The 27991-nt window shown below is 44.1% G+C and overlaps 1 protein-coding gene and 1 pseudogene across 3 annotated transcripts; one reads left to right on the forward strand and one right to left on the reverse strand.

Moving 5' to 3' along the window:
- Window positions 1-2753: 2753 nt before the first annotated feature.
- Window positions 2754-27969, reverse strand: cpz (carboxypeptidase Z). 2 transcript variants are annotated; one of them, XM_083655964.1, is made up of 12 exons: window positions 27949-27969; window positions 26230-26281; window positions 25343-25665; window positions 22864-23079; window positions 12957-13153; window positions 10850-11011; window positions 9236-9394; window positions 8947-9082; window positions 5563-5702; window positions 5169-5268; window positions 4616-4761; window positions 2754-4079 (listed from the first exon to the last, which is right to left on the reverse strand). In XM_083655964.1, exons 2-12 carry the CDS (start codon window positions 26241-26243, stop codon window positions 3876-3878), a joined length of 1797 nt encoding a protein of 598 aa, XP_083512090.1. In that variant the 5' UTR covers window positions 26244-26281; window positions 27949-27969; the 3' UTR covers window positions 2754-3875. The 2 variants fall into 2 exon arrangements, with proteins under 2 accessions (XP_083512090.1, XP_083512089.1); XM_083655963.1 differs by having other exon boundaries at window positions 12918-13153.
- On the forward strand, window positions 15163-16038 carry LOC310793438 (sodium/potassium-transporting ATPase subunit beta-233 pseudogene; annotated as a pseudogene). Its single transcript has one exon. The product of its transcript is annotated as a sodium/potassium-transporting ATPase subunit beta-233 pseudogene (transcript).
- Window positions 27970-27991: the final 22 nt, after the last annotated feature.

Genomic DNA, 27991 nt, shown 5'->3' on the forward strand with positions numbered 1-27991 from the left:
ATAGAGCTAGACCAGAACTACAGACAATAATGCAATGCATGGATATTTTATTGTTATTCATTATTAAGCTAGAGTGATGGTGATATAGGAGTGTTCACTTGTCTGCCTCGGCCGCTGCCGTGAGATAAATATGTCTGCCTAAGCTAATGCTGCGCGGGCTCGCATACGCAGCTTGGCCGATGTGCGGCCTTGTCCGCAGCTTGGCTGCTGCATGGCCTCGCCTGATCTATTGGCATGCGCAGTGCACAATTTGCCCAACTTTGCATCACTGATGACATCACTCACTGATGACATCACAATTGCTCGAGTGACACTCAGTGATCACATCATGGTGTGCTCGAGTGACATCACTCAGCGCACAATTTCTCAACTTCGCATCACTGATGACGTCAGTGAAAAGTAGAGTCCGCACATATATGCCGCGTTCGATTATAAGTGGGATGTGGCAAGTTGCCAGTTGCTACTAGCAAAAATCTAATAAAACGCCACTATAACTCGGAGTTCCTACCCGCAAACTTGGGTATGATTTCTCAACCCCCAGTAGCTCCCACCGCGTCATTTGACGTCATTTATGGCCACGCATGTTGTTTATGGTGAGAAACATCAAACTTTTATCAGATTGAATGAAACGCGTCATTTTGCGTCATGTTACTTGCTACTTCCCAGTGCAATCTCGAACGCAAATAGGTTGGATATGACGCGTTGGCCACTTGCCACTTGCCAGCTCCTACCATAAATGAATGCAGCAATAGGCTTCACTTCCAGGTATTTGTAGAAGATTTACATTTGGTCATGGCGACCTTCTTCTATGACATTATCAGTGACATCACAATTGCTCAAATGACCATCACTGATGACATCATCGAGTGCTGGAGTGACATCACAGATGTCATACCACTGATGACATCACTCACTGATCATCATTGATGACATCACAATTGCTCGAGTGACTATCACTGATTACATCATCGAGTGCTCAAGTGACATCACTGATGATGCCATAGACATTGTGACATCGTCAGTGAATCATCACTGATTCTCACAATGTGGGAGCAAAAACGTGGACAGGACCCACTTACTCAATTTTATGTAAAGATTTGCCTACCTAGGACAAAAAACTTATCGGTAACTGCGTTCTGGCAACTCATAAGTCTCGCATAGCCAGACCTATCTATTGGAAATTGTAATCCCTTACATTACTGGGGAGTAAGTAATACATTTACAGTAACTAGGTTACTGCCGAACACTGGATGTGAATGCATTTATTCTTTCTCATGATTTGTTGGCTCAGACCTACAGTATGACAAGATTTGGGAAAACAATGTGGTGAAAGGCCATTTATTTAATTTCCCTAAATTATTCCCAATTATTGGCAAGAAACAGGGCAGCAACGTTCATACCCTTATGCAAAAGAAACAGGGCAGCAACGTTCATATAGCCTATGTGTGAGATTATGTGCAAAATTAATCAGCATTGTTCTTTGGTTGAGTTATCCTTTAATGCTCTTTTAGGCAAAGGACTTGTGCTTTTTTGGTGAAGTGTAGCCTTTTTGATTGCTTCGTTAAATACTTTTGGAAATTAAATTATGTATTTTTATTAATTTCCTGTTATTATTATTATAAACACAAACGATCATCAGCATTTTGACCTCAAGGGATGATCATCTGAGACGTGTGTGTGTAAATAGGCCTTAATGCTTAAATAAATTAATCAATGCTGCAATATTTTAAAGGGATACGCCAACATTTTGAGAGTTTGGCGTATCCCTTTAAGAGTATGCTACAAATGACCTCAGTCAACCATTAGCCTACTCATTATTCATTCCTTGTCCTTTTCATGTTGTCTTTATGAGCCTTTACCATGAGTTATTGTCTATTCTCTGGCGCCCTCTGGCGATGCAAGGGTACAACAACCTCACATTTTAGTGGAGACTGCAGTAAGACCTATTTTAAACTCTAGAAAGCACATCCAGATTTAAATACGCATAAAAAAACAGAAATAGAAAATACAGACCAATATTTAATAGATACTAATATTGTGTTTTTGCGTTATTGAGAAATATAAAGAAAGCTAAGTTTAGAGAAAAAAGCTATAGCCTAGGCCTGCTGTGACCATGTGCACACACATGGTCCCTGAAAACAAGAAGATGTAAGCCGAAGGAATAAAAGGTGACTTGGTGCTGTTTCATTGGGGGTGCACACCCATGCCAGTGCTGAGTTTCCCAATCCATTTTGTTTACATTAGCCTACCACCAGATCCAGCCAGTGAAATTCCCTCCACTTCTCATCAGGCTCCATGGCCTAATTGACTTGATTATTCAAGTGACTCCACCTGAAGGTGAGAGAGGACTATACCAACAGGGAAGTTGGTTAACTGCCCATTAAGTCACGAAGGACATTTTCCATACTGTAATGATATCGTATACATTTGTTGGGACATATGGTTAAATTAAGTGAAAGCTAGAAGAGAGAAAAGGCAGCTAAATATTGATAAATATCTATGTGAATTTTGGATTGTGCCATGTGGGTGGGGTGATGGGTGGAGCCATGTGGGATATAAAAGGGCTTCACCATTTGCTAAAAATCCCCCAGTCCATGCTGACCTGCTGTTGAGGTGCTGAGGCATATCTATATCTGTCTGTTAGCACGGAAGCTATTGTACAGGTTCAAAAGGTTTTGACGTTATCATAGCACTTACTTGAAAACCACACGTGCCTTTCTTGTGCCATGTTTATTATCGATGAATGTGTTAAGAAAAACAGCACAAGCTGTGTTTTCGTATTGAATTTAACACAACTCAAAAGACAAAAATGTACAAAGACAAGATTCAAATGCAACTGCCTTCAAATTTGAAAGTGTTATCCTTCTCGGTAATAGGTACCAAATTATGGAACACATTACCACCTGAAATAAAAACATTGACAGAACTCACCGTATTTAACACACAAGCAAAACAATGGCTGAAACAAACAAGCCTGTGAACATTGACTTTTAGTATTGTACTATTTTAGTTTTCTGTCCTTATCTGTTTTGTGTTTTTGCTTTTTGTTTTTGTCTGTATTTTGTTCTGTTTTATATGGTTCGTTTTTAACGTTTTGGTACTGTTTTAATTTTTCTCTTGCCTAACCAGGGTCAGGGACAGGGGTTGCAAATTAGCCTCGGCTAGAAACCTGTATGCATGACATCTGTTTTGTAGGTCATATGAAATCATGTTCAATGCATTTTATTCCTGTTCAATAAACGGGGGGGGGGGAAAACAAAAAAAACACAATATTTTGAGAAGTGTAGACCATCTGAAAAGGCACAGAAATTATGAAACCGTATCACGTGAGAGGATCACATATTCAAAATAGGAATTATGAGAACAAACAGGATATTTTTTTGGTTTGGTTCGCCCACTTTGCTTTAGCCTTGGGATTTAGCCTCTTGTGACAGACCATTCTTCTCATTTTCATACAATGTTGAGTCATACGATGTTGCTATAGAATTGACAGCCTGTTCCACCTGTAATTCAATTTGCCATCTTGGCTTTGATTTTAGACCAGCTCCACCTTTTCATCTGAAAAGGGTGGACTATTCAGGGTTGTCTGTAACTATAGTCCAGTGATTCAGTTCTTACTTAAAACTGCAAACGTTCGTTGCAAAGCATATTTGGCAATATTGGCCCAAACTGTGCTGGCTGGAATTATACTGTATTTGTTGCCTTGCAAAATAAATGCCTATTCACATTGTCAATGCTGGGAAAATATTTGGGCCCTGCTGATTTAATTCTCATAGCTCTTCCTATAGAGCGCCGACTCAATGGGATTGGATGTCAGAACTTCCTGTCTTGTTCTGCTCGTGCATCAACCTCTTTTTTTTCCTCCTTCAATGTGTCTAGATGTTTCGCAGCAGCCAGGTTGGAGGTGAGATGCCAGACTGGGAGAAGTAGTTCCACCACCAGGGTTTCTCCTGCCGCTCGAGCCCTTCCTCACCTAACTCCGCCTGGCTGTAGCGCTCAAACTGGTTGTAGGGGTCAAAGCGTTCCCATGTGTCTACTGTGGGGAACAGGTGGTCATCAATATCAGGCTCCACGGGAACCTGGATCCAGTATGGGGAAGGCAGTGAAGAGGAGAGGAGGGATGAGGGAATAATTATGATCAATATTATTAATGATATCACAGCAGCGCTGGTGATGATGATGCAGGGCTAGGAAGTGATTTCCCCCCAGTTTTCTCCCCAATTGTACTTGGCCAATTCCCCGTTAGGGTGTCCCGGTCGTTGCTCCCCCTCTCTCTCTGTCGATCTGGGGAGAGTTGTAGACTAGCACATGCTTCCTCCGATACATATGCAGTTGCCAGCTTCTTTTCACCTGATAGTGAGGAGTCAGGCTATTCCCTCCAATTCCCCTCGCTCCGAACAGACCAGAGGAGGCACTAGTGCAGCGACCACAACACAAAATACCCTTAATCTAGCTTCCCACCCGCAGATGGCCAATTGTGCCTATATGCTCGCCCAACCAAGCCAGAGGGAACACGGGGGCTCATGTTGGTAGGCAGGGAATCTACCACTACGCTCCCTGCAGTGCATTCATGGAAGCGCATTATGAAAACAATCAACAGCTACAGGATCGATACCTTCTTCAAGACAAAGTCAACCCGCCCGGGCTTGTCCATGTTGTGAGGCAGGTAAATCCTCTTGGTGGCCTTGGAGTAGCCCTTGGCCGTGGCTGTCAGGATGTGAGTACCAGGGTTCAACAGCCGCCAGTAGTCTCCGTCTTCCGCTGGAGAGAGGGGAGGGAGGTGGAGGGAGGGGAGATGGATGGACAGAGAGAGGAAATGAGATAAGGAGAGAACGGTGTAGAGAGAATTGGATGGTGATGTAAACATGCCAGAGAGAGAGGGGATAAAACAAATGAGAATAGGAAGGGGATAGTGAAAGGGAAGAGTGTGATCATAAAAGGGGTGAAACAACATCGGACAAAGTGTGAAATATATCAAGAAAATGTCCATATCCATATCCAAGTTTAATTTCGGCAGCTATACATCTCAATGAAAATTAAATGGCGGAAAAATCAATATGGCATATTGTATCACATCATGTATAATGCTAGAGACACAGACCATTCATTTTTTGGTCCTAGGGGAAAAACACAACCGAACACACAATCGATCAAACGATCATATTTACCTGTGGTGACATCTTTTCTAATGCCCCTGACAGAGATGGTAGCACCTTTAATCCCATAGCCATCCATATCCGTAACTACTCCCTTTATCCCTCGGTGGACCTGAGAGGATGCAAAATGAAAGTCAAATTATATATTGTGTATATGTGTATGATGTATGTATGTGTGTGTAGATCAGTGATGTCACTTGAGCAATTGTGATGTCATCAGTGATGCCACTCGAGCAATTCCATTAGTGATGTCACTCGAGCAATTGTGATGTCATCAGTGATGTAATAAACCTTCTTGTATGAGCCGACGGCACACAGTTGCACGATGGCTGGGCAGTGTCTGTCTGTCTGTCAGTCCAGAGTGTCCACCCTAGGAATCTCTTTAGTGTGCATAACAAACACTCACAGCCTCCATAAAACTGAGCAGGGCTTCTTTATTCCTCTTCCATTCTGGGTAAAGCTCAGCCTCAGAGGGGAATTTGTCACAGCCGAGCTCCACCGTTATCTCCAGACAATTAGTGTGCAAGTAGTTGAAATCTGACATACCTGCAGGAGAGAAACGGAATGTATAAAGAGAAACATATACATACAGTACATACATACATACATACTGTACGTACGTATGTACTACGTACACAAGTCAAGTCAAGTTTATTTGTATAGCACATTTCATACACAGAGGCAATTCAAAGTGCTTCACATAAAATGGTTGACAAGAAAACAAAATAATAAAAGAGAATAAAATGGACATTTAAAAGCATTACAACAAAACTTTAAGAGAGCATAAAAAGTGCATTAAGCAACAGGCGCAGCAGTTACAAAAAGAGCTAAAAACTTATAGAGGACTCATTGGGTTTGCATAATAGAATAAATCAATTTTTCTATATTGAATCCCCCAACATCATGACTATATAAGAAACATGATTACACACACATGATTGGAAAAATGTCCATACCTTTATAACAGTTGGACTCAAACCTTTATAGGCCACACATATCTCCTAAAAAACAGCTGTCAGCAGTTAAAAGCGATGGTAAACATAAAAGTCTTTAGTCTATTATTAAAAGTAAGTAAAGTTGGGGCAGATCTGAGGTCTTCAGGCAGTTTGTTCCAGCTAGCAGAAGCATAGAGGGGAAATACACACATACATACATACTGTACATCTTCTCTCTTTATGGAAAGGCCTTAAAGAGATCACCAACTACAAGCTCTCTGCCCCATCAGCAACAGATGACCCCCACCTGGCAAACAGACTCAACGACTTCTATTGTCGCTTCGACAATCACCCCAGCCCCAACCCCCGCAGCTCACCTCAAATCCACCAGACCCCCCCACCCCCTCCTCACATCAACTCCACCAGACCACCCCCACCCCCTCCTCACATCAACTCCACCAGACCACCCCCACCCCCTCCTCACATCAACTCCACCAGACCACCCCCACCCTCCTCACCTCAACTCCACCAGACCCACTCCTGGACCCCCTACAGTTTGCCTACAGAGCCAACAGGTCTGTAGACGATGCAATAAACATGGCCCTCCACCACATCCTCACACACCTGGACAATTTCATTTATTTTCGCACAACACACAATACAGGTCATCATTTGGGTCATCAATGACATCCTAAAAAAGGTTTGTGTGAGTGCCAGGTCTCCCAAGAAGGAATGCAGGAACCTATGCCAGGATCCTGTTCGTAGACTTCAGCTCGGCTTTTGACACGATCCTCCCAGCCCTGCTACAGGAGAAACTCTCCCAGCTGGGCGTGCCCGACCCCATCTGCAGATGGACCACAGACTTCCTGACTGACAGGAAGCAGCACGTGAGGCTGGGTAAGCACATCACTGACTTTCGGTCCATCAGCACCGGCATTGCCCAGGGCGGTGTCCTCTCTCCCTACTTCTTCGGTCTGTACAACAAACAGCTGCACCTCCAGTCACCAGTCCGTCAAGCTCCTGAAGTTTGCAGACGATACCACCCTCATAGGGCTCATCACAGACGGAGATGAGTCGGAATACAGACAGGAAGTTGACCATCTGGTGACTTGGTGCAGTCAAAACAACCTGGTGTTAAATGCTCAGACAATGGAGATGATTGTGGATTACAGGAGGAACAAAGCCCCACCTTCCCCCATCACCCTGGGTGACTCCCCAGTCAACACTGTGGAGTCCTTCCGCTTCCTGGGGACCATCATCAGCCAGGACCTAAAATGGGAGCTGAACATCAGAGCTCTCACCAAGAAGGCACAGCAGAGGATGTACTTTGTGCGGCAGCTGAAGAAATTCAAAGTGCCAAAGGCCACCATGGTGCACTTCTACGCCTCCATCGTTGAGTCCATCCTCACCTCCTCCATCACCGTCTGGTATCAACAGACTTCAGCGCATCATCCGCTGCACTGAAAAGATAATCGGATGCAATCCCTGCCATCCCTCCAGGACCTGCATGCAGCCAGGACACTGAAGTGGTCTCGCAAGATCATGGCTGACCCCTCCCACCCTGGCCACAAACTCTTTAAGACACTCCCCCATGGCAAGAGACTGAGGTCTGCCAAGACCAGAACCACCCGCCACAAGACCAGCTTCTTCCCAACCGCCATCAGCCTCACCAACAAGGCCCGGAAACCCCTTCCGCCAAGGGCCTCACCAACAACCCCCCCCACACACACACACAAATTCACTACCTCCTCCTAAACTCAACTGAACCCCCCCCCCCATAAAACTGGAAGTCATATCTAATGTAATGCCTGTCTAACTGGGACTGTAAATTCATGTACATTCCCTGCCTATTTAACGTCTATTTAACTCAGTCTGCAAATCTCATGTAAATCCAATGTAAATTCATATTTATCATCCACAGAACACTTCACCACTCATGTACATATTGTATATATTTACTCGCTTTGATTGCACTTGCAACTTTGCGATTGTCTTTAGTTATCTTCCTACTTCTTATCTCTGTATATTGATGTGACCGCTACGCTGCATACAGACACTAAGACAAATTCCTCGTATGTAACTTGCATACTGTGGCAATAAAAGTGATTCTGATTCTGATACTCTACATACATACATACTGTACATACATACATTAGGCATGGGTCGATTTCCGGTTTTACCGGTTCGGTTCGGTGTACGAGCCCAAACCGGTTTGATCACGTGCAAACCGAAAAAAACTTTTTTTTTTTTTTGCCAGTCCATTCTGATTGCACTATTGTTCGTATTAGCCTCTTCTAAAGTTGCACTAGTATGCAAAAGTCTTATTTTGTTTATTATGTTGATGTTTGAAGAAAAGTTAAGCTGAATAGTTATGAGAAATAAATACAGGGTGTGTTTGTTACACAGGTGTCCTGCTTCTTTTTATTCAGTATCATTGCTGGTTGACAATACCAGCTTAGAGGTGTATTATCGCTATCAGGTGGACTGAAGTTGCACTACAGACAGTTATGGGCCACACTCGGGAGCCCTGCTTAAAAAAAATTACAAAAAAATTACAAAAAAATCGGTATACCGGTTCGATCCGGTTTAGACGGCAATATCGAACCGGTTTTAAAATTTTCAACCCGACCCAGCCCTAACATACATACATATATACATACATACTGTACATACATACATACATCAGAGAGACAACATTCTATTGAGCTAGTTAGTTGCTGACAGCTATGGGGCACATTAAATCAAATAATCTGTAATCCAGATAACTATGCAACATCTCTGTTCATGGCTGTATAATCCCTTGGTGGATTAGTGGTTTCCTCTGTAGTTTGAAAAGTGTTGCGTTAGTATCTCACCGCCTGCAAAGCTGTACCACAGTGCCCCATTGATGATGCCTCTAGTTCTGTAAAAGGAGGCTCCACACCTCTCTGTGTCGTTGTTTGACATGGTGGCATGGGCGTCTGCATAGGTACGAGCCAGCTGCTTGAAGGCCTAAACATGGGGATATTAATCAAATATGAATCGATGTGCTATATGTTTGTCTGTTCCTCTGTCCAACTCATATTATATTTTTACATGTCCAACTATCCATCTTCAATCTATACATAAACATATCCATCCCTCTTCCCCTTCCTCCCTCCCTACCTGTTCGTCTGGTGTGGGTGAGAACATCCTCTCCTCATGGAGGTGACGAGAGAAGTCAAAGGGATAGGAGACCACCAGCTCCCCTCCGTGGAGGCTGGCAGACTGGACGAAGGGCAGTGACCTGATCCACTTCATCACTGCATAGGTCTCTGGTGCCACCTACAGCCGAAAAGAGAGGCATGCAGTTAATTATGATTCAACAAAAGCAATGAATAGAATAGAATAGAATAGAATAGAATAGAATGTCTTTGTTTACAGCAAAACAACTTGCCTAGATGCACATAACCTGAAGAGATGCAGTCAGTTTGTTATCCAGAAAAGGTGCTTGATTTTTTTGAAGCTGGCTACTATAGAGCTCAACAGGCACCGTGACGCTTCCGGCCCCGGAAGTAAGTTCCCCATTCATTTTCTCCACAGACATTTCGAAAAATCCTCCAAGCCGACCCGTCACTGGTCACTCACGATTCAGTATAGGTCACGGGTCGGCTTGGTTCCAGCCTTAAAACTTGTTATATGGATTTTTCTAAATGTCTGTGGCGAAAATGAATGGGGAACTTCTCTATATTGCTCCTGATAAGAAGTCCCTTAGTTTTTGTTAAGAACCATTTCCATTTTTATTTGATTGCTCTAGAATCCAGAATCCAGTAACTAGAAATAACCGCCTCGCGGTTGTATGCCTCCGCAAAATGTCAAGTTGCAGTCTACATAGATGTTTGTCCACTCCAGACTCATAAAGTATATGTAGTGAAGACAGGATTTAATAAAAGGTACTAAGTGTATTTTTTGGTGAAATGGACGTCATCACTATCTTCAATCAGAGACTATTTTTACAGAGCAGTACAGGGTACCCATAGGGAGCTTCATCACATGGTACAAGGACAATCACCTGAAGCTCAATTTCAGCAAAACCAATGAGCTTATGGCGGACCTGTCCTGGTTGTCATCCAGGGAGAGGAGGTGAAGAGGGTGGACTCATACAAGTACCTTGGGGGTCCAAATCGCAAAAAAAAAAAAAAATCTTCCAAAAAATCTTTCAAACCAAACGTAATAAATCTGCTAAATTCATAAACGTCAGACTCATCCACATCAGAACCATGTCCGTTATCGCTGTCTGTAATGTGCTGTTGTCTTTGTTATATGTTGTATTATGTACCCTATCATTTCCTGTGCTGTGTACTGTGTATGTGTACTGTACTTTTCATGTGTGCAAGCAAACCTGTGAAGCCAAAGACAAATTTCCACATTGTCAACAACAATAAATTAAATTGAATTGAAATAATCAATATAAGTAATGTGATTATTAGGTCAACTTAAATTATTTTGGTGTATGCAAAAGTAAGTGACAGCAAAACATTATGATGTCACAGTGAAGTTGACCTTTGAACTTGGGATCGTACAGACAGACAACTTGAAAACATGATGCCTCCAGGCACAGTTGCTGGAGGAAGCTAAGCATAATAGAAATCTAATGCAAAATATTAAATAAATAAATAAACAAACAAATAAATAAATACATCGTCTGTGTTGCTGACTATTATGAAAAGCCACATCATGTACATCAACTGGAAAGTAAAGTCCATAAACTCCCATATAATAGCAGAAATGTCCCCTTACCTTTCCAAACCAATAGGCGTCAGGTATTGGAATGTGGTCGGTGCGGTAGTGTCTGCTGCGGCGGTTGCGGTAAAGGACTGAGGTGAGGTCTGGGAAATTGCGGTTCAGGTCTAGGTTCTGGGCGTTGGTCCGGCCATTGGTCCAACCATTCAACAAGTGACCCTGAAACATTTTGGTTCAAACAGCTAGAAGTGTTACAAGTGAGGAATTGTGGCAGAGATGTAAAATTGATTGAATTGATGATGATGATGATGATGATGATGATGACATTATTGTTGGTGGTGTATATTAGTTTGAAGCAGTGATTATGTGAAGCAACTACTGAGAAATGTGTATAAGAGTATTAGGCAGTTATAAAACAGGAAGAATATGTTAGAATAACTTTGTTAATTCTTTCATTAATATGTAGACAAGACCATATATCCGTCATGAAAAGAAGGAAATGCACAATGAGGACAGGAAATCATCAGCTATTAAGGTTAGAAGTGATGAGCACAACATCACTAACATAATGATAGTTATCCACTCAATCAAATCAATTCAGTTATACTAAGAAGGATTTGTTGTTGTTGTTGTTGTTTTCCAATAATGAAAATATGGCAAGCAATTTGAGGTTACATTTTCTTATCTAAGAAGTCTAATTTTCCAATAATTAAAATGAATGCAATGTATATTAAAACATTCAAATCGTAAATATCATGTAAATGAGTTTACATACTGAATTTTCATGCTGCCAATAGAGGTTACAACATGCCACAGACTTTCATTAATAACTCAACCTTGTTTTCTAAATCCCACAGAGCAGTGTATACAGAAAGCCAGCCAGACTGAAGACATGCATACTACAGTATATAATGCCTATCAGGAGTTTTTGTGTGTCATGTGCTTAGAATGAAGAAACTAGGCTACCTACAAATACATTGATTGAATACATTTGATATTGCACAGTGCACACCTGAACAATAGTGATCTTAAGAGTGTGACCTAATGGGGCCTAAAGGCCCAAATATGCTCAACGTTAAATACGCATACGGACAGAGCTTTCTGTCCGTATTCTGCGTTCAGTTCGTGCGTAATTCTGCATGTTTTCTGAGAGCTTTATGGATATGGATTAAACAGAGCTGTACCACACACACACTCACACATTTGAGTATCTACTGCCCACTAGTGGCTGTATTGCTTAACATGATACCAATGTGAAAGACGCATGGAAGTACAGTATGTGGGCAGTGACGGTTACACCGTTTGAAACGGACGCATTTATTTTCGTATAAAAATGGAGTATAAGTGTCCTGTGACCTACTGTAACAGTCCTGTGTTAGTGACTCCTATAGACATTTGTGCATACACGTTCAGTCCCCAACTTATCTGTATCCAGAGCTTTGCAGAGACAAAGTGATAAGATCTGAGGCATTGGTGAGTGCATGCCACATTTCAATAGAGTGGGTGTACCAGTGTTAAAAGGCTCGGCTACGGTAGTATTTGGGTTAGCTACAAATGCCGTTGCAGAAATCCCACTTTCTCAAGCTTGTTGGAAAATCATGCAGTACTAAAGCAGGCTAAACACGGGGAAGGGGGGGGGGGGGGGTTCTGCAATGACTAGTCTGGAATTCCCTGGTTAGTCGAAAATAGAATGGCAACAGTTTTCCCACTGCCAGCTATGGCATGTAAACTTCCTTACATTTTTAGCAGTTTATTTTGGATGCAAGTCCTTTTAAGATGTCCAAAGATGTTTTCAAAGACTTGTAGACTTTAATTAGAAGAACATTTTTCTTCTTTTTATTTCTACAAACTTTTGAGACCAGTCAGTCTGACTGATATCTCTGTCTGGTAGTGGGAGTACCTGTCCTGGACCAGTAGGAGAATGCAGATAGATAACAGACAGTTGAGGTGGCAGGTTCAAAAGAGTAAAAACCCTATTGGCCGCCTCAAGCTCGGGCCAGTACCCCCTCAGCGAGGTCCTGCCTTCCTCCACCTCCATACTGCAAGTGGGATAGACAGCCGGACAGCCAATCAGGAACGGATAATGGCGGTTTTGTCTTTTTTTTTTACTGTTAACAATATTTACTTCCTGGTTGCTGAGCTCCGGGTCATTGCTATCCTCTACCTCTGAAGCGGCTAGCTCATAACCATCCGGGTTCATGGAGGTCAGGATGTGGATGCGGGTGGTGTTGATGAGGGTCTGAACTCGTTGGTTCCCCAGCATGTATTCTGAGCACAGGTACTGGGCCAGGTAGATGAGCAGCTGGCGGCCCAGCACCTCATTGCCATGCATGTTGCCCACCAACTTGATCTCCGGCTCCACTGGCGGTTGGGGAGAGAGGGGAGCGTAGTTAAAGATAATCTGAGTTATATTTTTACAATATATCACAAACATATGTCACGTCTTACCTGAAGTATACTACGTCCCTCCCTTTCCCACTCTGTTGCAGAAACTCTGATTCACTTATTACATCCCAACTTGACTACTGTAATGTCCTTCTCCATGGTGTACCCAGTCATAGGTTAGAGATATGTTCAAAATTCGGCCAAAAGAGTACTCCAGCCACATGCGGTCCTGCAGGAACACATCACCCTTCAGAAACTGAACTGGCTCCCCGTTAAATACCGCATCCATTTCAAAGTACTTCTCCTAGTTTATAAATCTCTCCATGGCTTGGATTCTGGAACCTCCCTATCTATCAAATCTCCATCTCTATAGACCTTTTGGCTCACTGCAGGCTCTGCACTATGGGCGACAGGGCCTTCATTGTGGCCAGCCCTAACCTCTGGAATGCCCTCCCCCAAGATGCGCCAGTGCGCATCAGTAATTATTTTAAGTCAAAACTCAAAACCCACTTGTTTTATGTAGGTTTTCCTTGTGTCTCATAATGTGTATAGTTTTGCTTGTATTTCTTGTATCTGTATATTTATGTTATTGCTGCTGCTGCATCCACTGTTTCCCTACTTCTGTTAAACCCTTCCAGGAGCGGTCTTCTTCTTCTTTGTATCGCTTTCCGGCAGACTGGATGCCTCACGGCACATTGCTGCCTCTCACAGTTAGGAAATATTCTTCCCCTTCTTACCCAGACACAATTGTTCTTACCCAGACACAATTGTTCTTCCCCGAGAACTCAACTCTAAACTCCAAGGAGCGGACTCATCAGCACTTAAAGTCGAGCTGAACTCTTTTTGTTTTTGTTTTGTTTTTTGTTTTAGTTCAAATACCTGGGTATTCAGTGCACCTATTTATTATTGTATGCAAAAAAAAATACAAAAATCATATTTCTTTAGTTTTTCACACTTTTTCACATCAAAAGTTCATTTTTCAAGATTTCATTCATAACAGTAATCTACAGTTTGCTGACGTCACATTGCACTACCAAATTTCTACCCCATTTCAACCAATCATATCACGACCGATCACGACATGGCAGCTGTCAATCCTTATTTCAGGAGAATTTTCTCCTCCAAATGAAGGAGAAAATGGCGCCTAGCTGTAATCTGGCAGAATGTCTAGCCCATAAACTAACTACGGTACTAACTTGGCCAATTGTATGTAACATACAAAATAAAGCAAACAGTCATGTCTAAGAATGCAAAGAAATGTAACTGTCTCGTTAAACTTGCATTCCAGGATAACGTTAGTTAACGTTGTTAAGGCCGAATTCAGATCCCGGCCCCTCAGAGATTCCATGCCGACAGGCTGCACTTTCCGCTCCGCACCACACAAAGGCAGCTGTAGCGTAGCTCCACTAGCCTCGCGTCCGTAGTAAAAGAGTAAAACAGTTTTGCATGCATTAATTTAGTTTGACAATTATTGTGTTGATTTGAGTTCAATTGTGGACCAGTGATGTCATTCATGCACACATTTCATCACCGGTCCACAACTGGGGGGAAGGGTTTCAGATTCATGCCAGACCCCTGAAAAGTGTTTCTGTAAAATGTGGATGGATCGGAGCAACAGCGCGCTTTTCAACTCCGGACGGACACACACAGCTCTCCAATTATAGTAGAGCAGCGGCGACCCACAATCCACCACCCATCAACTGAGCATGCTCAGAATGCCCGGCCTATTACAGTAGTAAATGTTGGCCAGAGCGATGACACCATCAACATTGTCGAGTGGTGGCCAGTGGTGACTGATGATGTCATACCCACTGATGGTGTCATAGACATCAGTGATGTCATAGACATTGTGACAGCATCAGTGATGTCACTCGAGCAAATGTGACATCATCAGTGATGTCATAACTCCTCCCCTGCAGAGGCTGTAAGTAAGCAACTTCAGATCTCAACATCACCTCGAAACATTACTAGCAAGTGAATATATTATGTCGGTTAATAAAGATGGTCATGGCGGTTGGAAGAGCTTTCTGTGGAATTCAGAGAAGAGGGAGTTTCTAGGACGGACCGGGGGCAGTTGGTTTAAAATCTTCACATTCTACCTGATATTCTATGCATGCTTGGCTGCAACTTTCATTGGGACCATGGCGGTAATGATTTTTACACTAAGTGATTACAAACCCACCTATCAGGACAGAGTCGCTTTCCCAGGTTTATCACACACCCCACGCTCTGAAAAATCTGAAATTGCTTTCAATGTAAATGACAATAAGACGTATCAGGAGTACATCACCGCCATGAACAACCTCCTTAGAGACTATGAATTACCAAGACAACTATCAAAATTTAAAGACTGTGGACAAGTCCCTGAGTCATACAAGATACATGGAGATCTGGAAAGCGGAGGACAGAGAGACGCGTGCCAGTTCGACAGGTCTCGGCTGAAAGACTGCTCCGGACTGGATGATAAGACTTTTGGGTTTGAGTCCGGAGAACCATGCCTCATTGTCAAGCTGAACAGGATTGTCAATTTCAAGCCAAGGGCTCTAGCAGCCAACTCCAAACTGATCCATATGGAGTGCACAGGAATAAATAAAGAAAGAATCAAGTACTTTGGCTTTGAAGAGGGAAGCCGCCATGGCTTCCCTCTTCAGTACTACCCATACTATGGCAAACGGTTGCATCCACAGTACCTCCAGCCTTTGGTGGCCATTAAGTTAATGAGAATGAATGAGAATGAGAACTCCAATGAAGAGATCCACATTGAGTGCAAAGCATATGGAGAGAACATTGCCTACAGTGAGAAAGATCGCTACCAAGGACGCTTTAAGGTTAAGATCACCATCACCATCACCAACTCATGACCTCAACTGTGATGAGCACTTGGTGGTGCCCTATCTGCACTGAATGCAGTTCCTTGGCGCTGCAGTGTATAGTGAAATCACAAACTTCAGGAGTGAGGTCAGAGTTCCTGAATTTAGTGACAATCATAATGAATCATCAAGGAGCACTGATGTCATACTTCCAGGGACAACATTAGTAGGGAGCATTGATATCATCAGTCATGTCACGTATCGATGACATCAGTAGTGTCACGACACCGAGTGACATCAATAGGGAGCAGTGGCATCCCAAGCAGTAGCTGGATGTCACCACAGCGGTGATGTCACAATAAAAAGGGCATCATTAGCAACACTTGCTAACCAGCCAACGGAAACGGAGACGGAATCTGGGACGGAGTCACCGGGAAGTTTGACATCTCCTCCCCAACATAATGCTGTTGCCTCACAGCAAGAGAGTCCTGGGACGCTGTGGCACAAAGTGCACGGGCCAACAGGTGCCTCGTAGTTGACAACATAACTTTTAGTAGTAATGGCTGAAGTGTAGATGATACATAGAGCCAACATAATGTGAGATCATGTTCACTGTGGACGGCCTGGAGTCCAGATGATACATAGAGCCAACATAATGTGACATCAAGTTCACTGTGGACGGCCTGGAGTCCAGATGATACATAAAGCCAAACATAATGTGACATCAAGTTCAATGTGGACGGCCTGGAGTCTAGATGATACATAAAGCCAAACATAATGTGACATCAAGTTCAATGTGGACGGCCTGGAGTCCAGATGATACATAAAGCCAAACATAATGTGACATCAAGTTCACTGTGGACAGCCTGAAGTCTAGATGATACATAAAGCCAAACATAATGTGACATCAAGTTCACTGTGGACGGCCTGGAGTCCAGATGATACATAAAGCCAAACATAATGTGACATCAAGTTCACTGTGGACAGCCTGAAGTCTAGATGATACATAAAGCCAAACATAATGTGACATCAAGTTCACTGTGGACAGCCTGGAGTCTAGATGATACATAAAGCCAAACATAATGTGACATCAAGTTCACTGTGGACGGCCTGGAGTCCAGATGATACATAAAGCCAAACATAATGTGAGATAATGTTCACTGTGGACGGCTTGGAGTCCAGATGATACATAAAGCCAAACATAATGTGACATCAAGTTCACTGTGGACGGCCTGGAGTCCAGATGATACATAAAGCCAAACATAATGTGAGATAATGTTCACTGTGGACGGCTTGGAGTCCAGATGATACATAAAGCCAAACATAATGTGACATCAAGTTCACTGTGGACAGCCTGAAGTCTAGATGATACATAAAGCCAAACATAATGTGACATCAAGTTCACTGTGGACGGCCTGGAGTCCAGATGATACATAAAGCCAAACATAATGTGACATCAAGTTCACTGTGGACAGCTTGAAGTCTAGATGATACATAAAGCCAACATAATGTGACATCAAGTTCACTGTGGACGGCCTGAAGTCCAGATGATACATAAAGCCAAACATAATGTGAGATCATGTTCACTGTGGACGGCCTGGAGTCCAGATGATACATAAAGCCAAACATAATGTGAGATCATGTTCACTGTGGACGGCCTGGAGTCCAGATGATACATAAAGCCAAACATGTGAGATCATGTTCACTGGACGGCCTGGAGTCCAGATGATACATAAAGCCAAACATAATGTGACATCAAGTTCACTGTGGACAGCCTGGAGTCCAGATGATACATAAAGCCAAACATAATGTGACATCAAGTTCACTGTGGACGGCCTGGAGTCCAGATGATACATAAAGCCAAACATAATGTGAGATCAAGTTCACTGTGGACGGCCTGGAGTCCAGATGATACATAAAGCCAAACATAATGTGAGATCAAGTTCACTGTGGACGGCCTGGAGTCCAGATGATACATAAAGCCAAACATAATGTGAGATCAAGTTCACTGTGGACGGCCTGGAGTCCAGATGATACATAAAGCCAAACATAATGTGAGATCAAGTTCACTGTGGACGGCCTGGAGTCCAGATGATACATAAAGCCAAACATAATGTGAGATCATGTTCACTGTGGACGGCCTGGAGTCTAGATGATACATAAAGCCAAACATAATGTGACATCAAGTTCACTGTGGACGGCCTGGAGTCCAGATGATACATAAAGCCAAACATAATGTGAGATCAAGTTCACTGTGGACAGCTTGGAGTCTAGATGATACATAAAGCCAAACATAATGTGAGATCATGTTCACTGGACGGCCTGGAGTCCAGATGATACATAAAGCCAAACATAATGTGACATCAAGTTCAATGTGGACAGCTTGGAGTCTAGATGATACATAAAGCCAAACATAATGTGAGATCATGTTCACTGTGGACGGCCTGGAGTCCAGATGATACATAAAGCCAAACATAATGTGAGATCATGTTCACTGTGGACGGCCTGGAGTCCAGATGATACATAAAGCCAAACATAATGTGACATCAAGTTCACTGTGGACGGCCTGGAGTCTAGATGATACATAAAGCCAAACATAATGTGACATCAAGTTCACTGTGGACAGCCTGAAGTCTAGATGATACATAAAGCCAAACATAATGTGAGATCAAGTTCACTGTGGACGGCCTGGAGTCCAGATGATACATAAAGCCAAACATAATGTGAGATCATGTTCACTGTGGACGACCTGGAGTCCAGATGATACATAAAGCCAAACATAATGTGAGATCATGTTCACTGTGGACGACCTGGAGTCCAGATGATACATAAAGCCAAACATGTGAGATCATGTTCACTGTGGACAGCCTGGAGTCCAGATGATACATAAAGCCAAACATAATGTGAGATCATGTTCACTGTGGACGACCTGGAGTCCAGATGATACATAAAGCCAAACATGTGAGATCATGTTCACTGTGGACAGCCTGGAGTCCAGATGATACATAAAGCCAAACATGTGAGATCATGTTCACTGTGGACAGCCTGGAGTCCAGATGATACATAAAGCCAAACATAATGTGACATCAAGTTCAATGTGGACGACCTGGAGTCCAGATGATACATAAAGCCAAACATGTGAGATCATGTTCACTGTGGACAGCCTGGAGTCTAGATGATACATAAAGCCAAACATGTGAGATCATGTTCACTGTGGACAGCCTGGAGTCTAGATGATACATAAAGCCAAACATAATGTGAGATAATGTTCACTGTGGACGGCTTGGAGTCTAGATGATACATAAAGCCAAACATGTGAGATCATGTTCACTGTGGACAGCCTGGAGTCTAGATGATACATAAAGCCAAACATAATGTGAGATCATGTTCACTGTGGACAGCCTGGAGTCTAGATGATACATAAAGCCAAACATAATGTGACATCAAGTTCACTGTGGACGGCCTGGAGTCCAGATGATACATAAAGCCAAACATAATGTGACATCAAGTTCACTGTGGACGGCCTGAAGTCCAGATGATACATAAAGCCAAACATAATGTGACATCAAGTTCACTGTGGACGGCCTGAAGTCCAGATGATACATAAAGCCAAACATAATGTGACATCAAGTTCACTGTGGACGGCCTGAAGTCCAGATGATACATAAAGCCAAACATAATGTGAGATCATGTTCACTGTGGACAGCCTGGAGTCTAGATGATACATAAAGCCAAACATAATGTGACATCAAGTTCACTGTGGACGGCCTGGAGTCCAGATGATACATAAAGCCAAACATAATGTGACATCAAGTTCACTGTGGACGGCCTGAAGTCCAGATGATACATAAAGCCAAACATAATGTGACATCAAGTTCACTGTGGACGGCCTGAAGTCTAGATGATACATAAAGCCAACATAATGTGACATCAAGTTCACTGTGGACGGCCTGAAGTCCAGATGATACATAAAGCCAAACATAATGTGACATCAAGTTCACTGTGGACGGCCTGAAGTCCAGATGATACATAAAGCCAAACATAATGTGACATCAAGTTCAGTGCAATCTGGGAACCCATCAGTTAAACAAAAAAAACAAAAACAATTCTCCAGCCCCGTTTTTCAATGTGGTGCAACAGGAACTCAAGAGGCACGGAAGAAAATCCCTTTCCGCTCCCTGCAAGCTCCGCCATTGGCTCCAACTGACCAGCTCTGCCCATTAATGGATTTATTTTCCGTTCCCTGCGTGTCGCTCTCAAATCCGTCCATCGCTATGAAACAATAACCACTCTAGCTCGTTGCTAGTAGCAACTTGCTATACGCTGAAAATGGAAAGTTTTGACTGCATACCGGTCACCTTCACTTCATTTTGATCGGGTAAAGCGCAGCATGCGTGCAGGCGCTGTTGCACACCTTTTGACGGAGCCTGCCAACAGATTTTCGATGCAAGTCGAAAGTCTGTCTCGAGAAGTTCACTGTGGATGGCTTGGAGTCCAGATGATAGATACATAGAGCCAAACATAATGTGAGATCATGTTGCAGGCCATGTTCACTGTGGACGACCTGGAGTCCAGACTGATACGTAAAGCCAAACATAATGTTGGAATCCATACTGACTCTACTAATGGGAGACCATCTTCAGGATGCTTGCAGACGAGAGAGGAGTGAATAAGTATCAACCAATTCAAATGAAGAGCAGTCCATGTCCTAATTGTTGCAAAGTTGCAAATTCCTTCTTAAATACTCTGTTAAAAACATTGTGCTGCTATAAAGTGGATATTGATGTACCGTTAGTATGTATGCCAATAAACACCTGTATCATTCAATTCATTCAGAAATTGGTGACCATAGAAAGCGAAGGTTTGTTTCTCATGAACCATAAACGTTGACCTTTTTTTACCTCTGAGATGACCTCTGCGTTTACATGCTGTTTATAACTCAACCAGGGTGTTCCAGAAGTGCCGGTCACCGGATAAATCAGCCTAGTAGTAGCCTCAGTCTGACCGGCTGCTATTTTAGATTGAGTTTGGGGAGGCAGGCTATATTCACTGAACAAGATGATCAGCTGATGTAAACAGCAAATGTGCACCCCAAAATAAATATTTTTATAATATTCATAAAACCCGAAATCGATCTTAATAAGGTGACGTGACAAACTAGGACTCTCTCATGTCCCCGACACGACGCAGCTCCCTGGCTGCACCTGCTGCTTGTTAAGAGCCAACTCCCAGTAGTTCACATTGAGCGTAAACGAGCAGGTGTTACCCTTTGTTCACACCACCAGGCGCTATTCAGAAGCAGTGCTGAAGCAGCGCTTAACAGAAGCTGAGTGCCATGCTAAACCAGTCTTAACAGAAGCTGAGTGCCATGCTAAACCAGTCTTAACAGAAGCTGAGTGCCATGCTAAACCAGTCTTAACAGAAGCTGAGTGCCATGCTAAACCAGTCTTAACAGAAGCTGAGTGCCATGCTAAACCGGTCTTAACAGAAGCTGAGTGCCATGCTAAACCGGTCTTAACAGAAGCTGAGTGCCATGCTAAACCGGTCTTAACAGAAGCTGAGTGCCATGCTAAACCAGTCTTAACAGAAGCTGAGTGCCATGCTAAATCAGTCTTAACAGAAGCTGAGTGCCATGCTAAACCAGTCTTAACAGAAGCTGAGTGCCATGCTAAACCAGTCTTAACAGAAGCTGAGTGCCATGCTACACCAGTCTTAACAGAAGCTGAGTGCCATGCTAAACCAGTCTTAACAGAAGCTGAGTGCCATGCTACACCAGTCTTAACAGAAGCTGAGTGCCATGCTAAACCGGTCTTAACAGAAGCTGAGTGCCATGCTACACCAGTCTTAACAGAAGCTGAGTGCCATGCTACACCAGTCTTAACAGAAGCTGAGTGCCATGCTAAACCGGTCTTAACAGAAGCTGAGTGCCATGCTAAACCGGTCTTAACAGAAGCTGAGTGCCATGCTAAACCGGTCTTAACAGAAGCTGAGTGCCATGCTAAACCAGTCTTAACAGAAGCTGAGTGCCATGCTAAACCGGTCTTAACAGAAGCTGAGTGCCATGCTAAACCGGTCTTAACAGAAGCTGAGTGCCATGCTAAACCGGTCTTAACAGAAGCTGAGTGCCATGCTAAACCAGTCTTAACAGAAGCTGAGTGCCATGCTAAACCAGTCTTAACAGAAGCTGAGTGCCATGCTAAACCAGTCTTAACAGAAGCTGAGTGCCATGCTAAACCGGTCTTAACAGAAGCTGAGTGCCATGCTAAACCGGTCTTAACAGAAGCTGAGTGCCATGCTAAACCAGTCTTAACAGAAGCTGAGTGCCATGCTAAACCAGTCTTAACAGAAGCTGAGTGCCATGCTAAACCGGTCACACCAGAAACTCTTTTCCTCAGCGCCTCGATCGGTGCTGCTCTCCCCGCTCACACCTTTCATTGACTTCATGCCTGGCAGCTGCACGCTTGAAAAATAGAACAGAAGCTGAAACTATCACTGCATCATAGCTTCAGCGTGGCTTCAGCGTGGTGTGGCGTGCGGTTGGTGTGAATGGTCTCGCCTGTTAACAAGGACGCCGAAATGAAACTGCCATAGCGCTGCGTAGCTTCAACGTGGCTTAAAATATATTTAAGGAGAGAGATTAAGAATGGAAAAGTTGAGATGAGTTGTACAATGGAAGTAGACAGAATGGGATGAATTGTGGCTACACACACACACACGCACGCACGCACACGCACACGCACACGCACACACACACACACACACACACACACACACACACACACACACACACACACACACACACACACACACACACACACCACCAGAATTACTATCCTTGCCATACACAATTTATTCACACTACACTTTCCTACTCACAGAGCTCATGCTTTCCAGGGTTGTTTGTGAACTCCATGACCAGCAGATCTCTGCCTTCACTGCTGCGTCCAATGCTGTACACATGGGAGATGCTAGAGCACTTGGCTGCCGTTCTCTTCAGCAGGCCGGACATCTGGGTATTGGAGGTGTAGGTGAACTGGATGATGGTGCTCGGTTCCTCTGGAGAGAGACTGGACAATGCTGTCTCCTGTCTGACTGGAGGAGGGATAGCAGGATAGAAGGAACAAGAGGAGGAGGAGGTCAACAAAATAAGGAGAAAGTGGAGAGAGGTAGAGAGAGGGAATAAGTATGGAATTTGACCAAATATCTTCCTGAAAGACAAACGTAATAGAATATGACACAAAACCACATTTGTTAGGGGGCGTCTGGGTAGTGTAGAGGTAAATGCATTCGCCTACCACCGCGGAGACCTGCGCCAAATCCTGGCAGTGGTACTTCCGGCATGGTCAAACATTCCTGGCAGTGGTACTTCCGGCATGGTCAAACGTTCCTACAAACACAATTGGCTGTCTGCGGGTGGGAAGCAGGTGGGGTATGAGTGCTGGTTGCTGCACTAACACCTCATCTGGTCGGTCGGGGCGCCTGTTCGGGGGGGAGGGGAGCCCGAGGAATAGCATGATTCTACCACGTCAGGAGGATCTGCTGGTGAAACGCCTTGCTGTCAGGTGAAAAGAAACAGCTAGCGACTGCACATGTATCAGAGGAAGCACGTGCTAGTCTATGGTGCGCATCAAATCAACGGAGCGAGTGGAGCAACGACTGGGACAGCAGCGGGGATTGGCCAAGTATAATAGGAAAAGAAAAAGAAGATGGGAGAAACTTGATATAAAACACAGCACATTTGGTTTGACATTAGACTTCTTTCACAAAGCAGGAGATGCTTTGATCCTAGTCTCTCCCCAGACTCAAATATTAAGTTGAACCGCTGCGCTCCGCATACTACATAAGTGAGTCTGTGCCAGTTAACAGCCACTGCTGGTTTTGAAGGCGGGTTGAAATTGAATGAGTGACAGGTCGTAGCACCGATGAGAGAGCAAATGGGCTGCGCCTCCCGTGTTGTCTGATCGCAAAGTCGTTACTGATTGGAGAGGACTGAAGCCATCAGTGGCATATGACTGAACGGTTCCCTCCCATAACCAGCCCTAAAGTGTCCCAGACCCAGAGAGAGATCTGCAGCATGCAGTAATGTAGTGTATCAGCGTAAGAACTCTCATAGGTCTGGCGTCGAGACTACTTTGATCCAAACAGTACGTTAAACAACACCAGCCCAACCCTTACCTCTCAGCCCTGTCAGTGGGTCTTACCTCTCAACCCTGTCAGTGGGTCTTACCTCTCAACCCTGTCAGTGGGTCTTACCTCTCAGCCCTGTCAGTGGGTCTTACCTCTCAGCCCTGTCAGTGGGTCTTACCTCTCAACCCTGTCAGTGGGTCTTACCTCTCAACCCTGTCAGTGGGTCTTACCTCTCAGCCCTGTCAGTGGGTCTTACCTCTCAACCCTGTCAGTGGGTCAACCCTTACCTCTCAGCCCTGTCAGTGGGTCTTACCTCTCAACCCTGTCAGTGGGTCAACCCTTACCTCTCAGCCCTGTCAGTGGGTCTTACCTCTCAGCCCTGTCAGTGGGTCTTACCTCTCAGCCCTGTCAGTGGGTCTTACCTCTCAGCCCTGTCAGTGGGTCTTACCTCTCAGCCCTGTCAGTGGGTCTTACCTCTCAGCCCTGTCAGTGGGTCTTACCTCTCAACCCTGTCAGTGGGTCTTACCTCTCAACCCTGTCAGTGGGTCTTACCTCTCAGCCCTGTCAGTGGGTCTTTCCTCTCATCCCTGTCAGTGGGTCTTACCTCTCAGCCCTGTCAGTGGGTCTTACCTCTCAGCCCTGTCAGTGGGTCTTACCTCTCAGCCCTGTCAGTGGGTCTTACCTCTCAACCCTGTCAGTGGGTCTTACCTCTCAACCCTGTCAGTGGGTCTTACCTCTCAGCCCTGTCAGTGGGTCTTACCTCTCAACCCTGTCAGTGGGTCTTACCTCTCAACCCTGTCAGTGGGTCTTACCTCTCAGCCCTGTCAGTGGGTCTTACCTCTCAACCCTGTCAGTGGGTCTTACCTCTCAACCCTGTCAGTGGGTCTTACCTCTCAGCCCTGTCAGTGGGTCTTACCTCTCAACCCTGTCAGTGGGTCTTACCTCTCAGCCCTGTCAGTGGGTCTTACCTCTCAACCCTGTCAGTGGGTCTTACCTCTCAACCCTGTCAGTGGGTCTTACCTCTCAGCCCTGTCAGTGGGTCTTACCTCTCAACCCTGTCAGTGGGTCTTACCTCTCAACCCTGTCAGTGGGTCTTACCTCTCAGCCCTGTCAGTGGGTCTTACCTCTCAACCCTGTCAGTGGGTCTTACCTCTCAACCCTGTCAGTGGGTCTTACCTCTCAGCCCTGTCAGTGGGTCTTACCTCTCAGCCCTGTCAGTGGGTCTTACCTCTCAGCCCTGTCAGTGGGTCGTAGCAGCCCTCGCGCTCGCTGGCAAAGAAGCGGTCGCAATCCAGGAAGTAGGGCCAGGCCATTTGGATGGCCTCAAAGGCGTGGCCGCAGTCCCTCCTCAGCGTCTCGCACGTGCTGCGGCACGGCTTGATCATCTTGTTGTCCTGGCAGCGCGGGGCGAGCACGGAGCAGCCCACTAGGCGTATATCTGGGGTGCACTCCCCATTGAGCAGGCCATGGATGACACTCAGGAGGAGGTACTCTGCCCCTGACTCCGCCTCCAAGCGGCTCCGGTGGCCAAGGATGTTCGGGTATATGGTTCTGGAGCAGCAATATTGAGAGCAGGATTCATTCGCATGTTATGATCATTTAAAAATGATGTCTGCAATCAGTTAGCAGTAGTTTAAAGAGTTATTTCAATTCAAAACAAAGAAAGAGAAAAATAAAGAAAAATAAGTCTAGAAGAAAACTTTGTGAAAATGCAGTGAGAGGTATTTCTTCCAACCGGACCATTTTCACAGCAGCCATTTTGACATGTCAAAGCAGGGTAAACACTGTGTAACCAATAACATTAATGGTGGTTCCATTGCATTTACTGTAGGTGATCTATTTCACTACTACTGGCTGCTATGGTAGCTGGGGATTCCTCGTAGTCTGACTGTATTACCCATCCATTGCATTGAATGCAGCTGCCCTAGCAGCCAGTAGTAGTGAAATAGAACGATAGTTAACTTAGCATTCCAGTCCTCATTAATGTTTGGTTACACCTGCATGTGTTTACCCTGCGTTTGCACTCAAAATGGATGGTGCGAAAATGGTCCATTGGGCTGTGACCGCCCTTTTAGGAGGCAGTAATCACCTCAGACATTAATTTGTGTGACCCACCTAGAGTAATCCATGTCATTACAGTAGCCCAGGTTCAGTTCTGTACAGGTAGCTATTGAGACGGGGAGGGGGGGGGGGGGGGGGGGGGGGTTGGGGGAGATGTGCAGGCAGAGATGATTAATTTTGAAAGCAGGTGTGTTATAATTAGTTAGGAAAACAAAACTTTTAAAATGTTTGATTGAGTAAAGTGCATTTCTTGATATATGTAGGCTATAAGATAATAAATTATTCTGTATCTCAGGTCTCAATAAATAGCATTGCAGTTAGGCCTGCATTCAAATGTCAGTATCAATCACATAAAGAAGCGTGTTCCCTTCACCACCTCATTGATTATGATCTAGTACAGTGGTTCCAAAACTGGGGTACGTGTACCCCTACGCGTATGGCAGATGTGACTTATAGTCATGCAAGATGGCTGCGTTCACGAATGCATAATTCCAAAGAACCCGCCTCCCGCTCTCACTGATTGGATGTGCGCAAGAACCAATGATATTGAATGCTGTATGTGGAGGTTCTACAGGGGGTACTGAGAGGTAGGGGAAAATGGAAAAATGTAAGAATCAATCAATCAATCAATCATGGAAATAAATGAAATGGTAAAATAAATCTGCTCGGGAGGCACTAATTGCAACTCTTTCACTCCATTTCTTATTTTGTAATGTTATATTCTTCAAAAAGTGGCTCAAAATTCATTCATTGTATCTATGTCTGTGTAAGTTCATTTTCAAAAATCCAAGTGATAGAAAGTTGAAAAAGGATTTATTTTTAAAAACACTGGACTAAAAAAGGTAGATGTTTCAGTGTTTATCCAAACACCATCACCATGATGTTCGAAAAGGTGCATCAAGGAGGCCATCTAACGACCCTCACTAAATAGAGGAGGGGGTTTGAGACGTCACTTGTCTCGAGTTACTTTTTGTTGCACTCATTACAACTGATGATGGTGTTTGAATGAAATGTCTTGTTTCTACCTTTTTGGGGTAGTGTTTTTTTTTATAAATCATTTTCAAACATTGCATCATATAGTTTTCTCTTGTCGTTTTCTAACCAAAATGTTGTAGTCACGGAAAGAGGGTAGTAGTACTTGGATTCAGAAATCAGGGAAAGGGGGTAGGCTACTGAAGCCAAAAATCTTGAGACGTACCGACTGATATAGGAAAAGCATATCTCACTATAGATTTCTACTTCTACAGAGAGCCTTGACTAATAATAGCACCTGTACTGTTTCAAGATGTAAATATTGAAAAAATTCTTCATAAATGTCTTCTCTTTGGCAGAATGATAGCCAGACCTAGAGGGCTGAAGCTGCCTTTCCACTGTGTGGACTGTGGAGAGGCCTGTTGCATCTTGCAGCAGCACTTGGTATTTGAAACAGTTTGGTGTCCCGGCCCTGAAAGTCAGGTCACAGCTTGATTATCTGCAGACAGACTTGGTGGCTGCACAGGGGATGCATGTCCGTCCTCTGATAGGCGTCCTGAGTGCCTTGTTGTTGTAGCCCAACTTGCAGGATAGCTCTTTTTACTTTTCTGTAGCTACACGGAATCTGTAGCCTACTCTGTCCAAATGATTTATTATTGCAGATCCTTATAGCCTAGTAAAATTGTTTTTCAACATTATTTTCCCCTATAAAAAAAAACACACCATGGAATTTGTAGAGTAGCCTACTAGACATCATAGGCTATTTACTATTTAAGCGTCAATAAACAATCTGCCACATACGTTTATCTTCAAATGCGTTCCTGCTGCATCTTCCTGTGAAAGA

The sequence above is a fragment of the Poromitra crassiceps genome (assembly GCF_964638095.1).
Source record: "Poromitra crassiceps genome assembly, chromosome: 19".
In the NCBI taxonomy this organism is placed as follows: Eukaryota; Metazoa; Chordata; class Actinopteri; order Beryciformes; family Melamphaidae; genus Poromitra; species Poromitra crassiceps.

Coding starts and splice junctions, on each gene's coding strand:
- cpz (XM_083655963.1), bottom strand. Junction 11,012..12,917: donor CGGAGCTCAGCAACCAGGAA/GTAAATATTGTT, acceptor AAAATGTTTCAG/GGTCACTTGTTGAATGGTTG. Junction 9,083..9,235: donor CACCCACACCAGACGAACAG/GTAGGGAGGGAG, acceptor CCCCATGTTTAG/GCCTTCAAGCAGCTGGCTCG.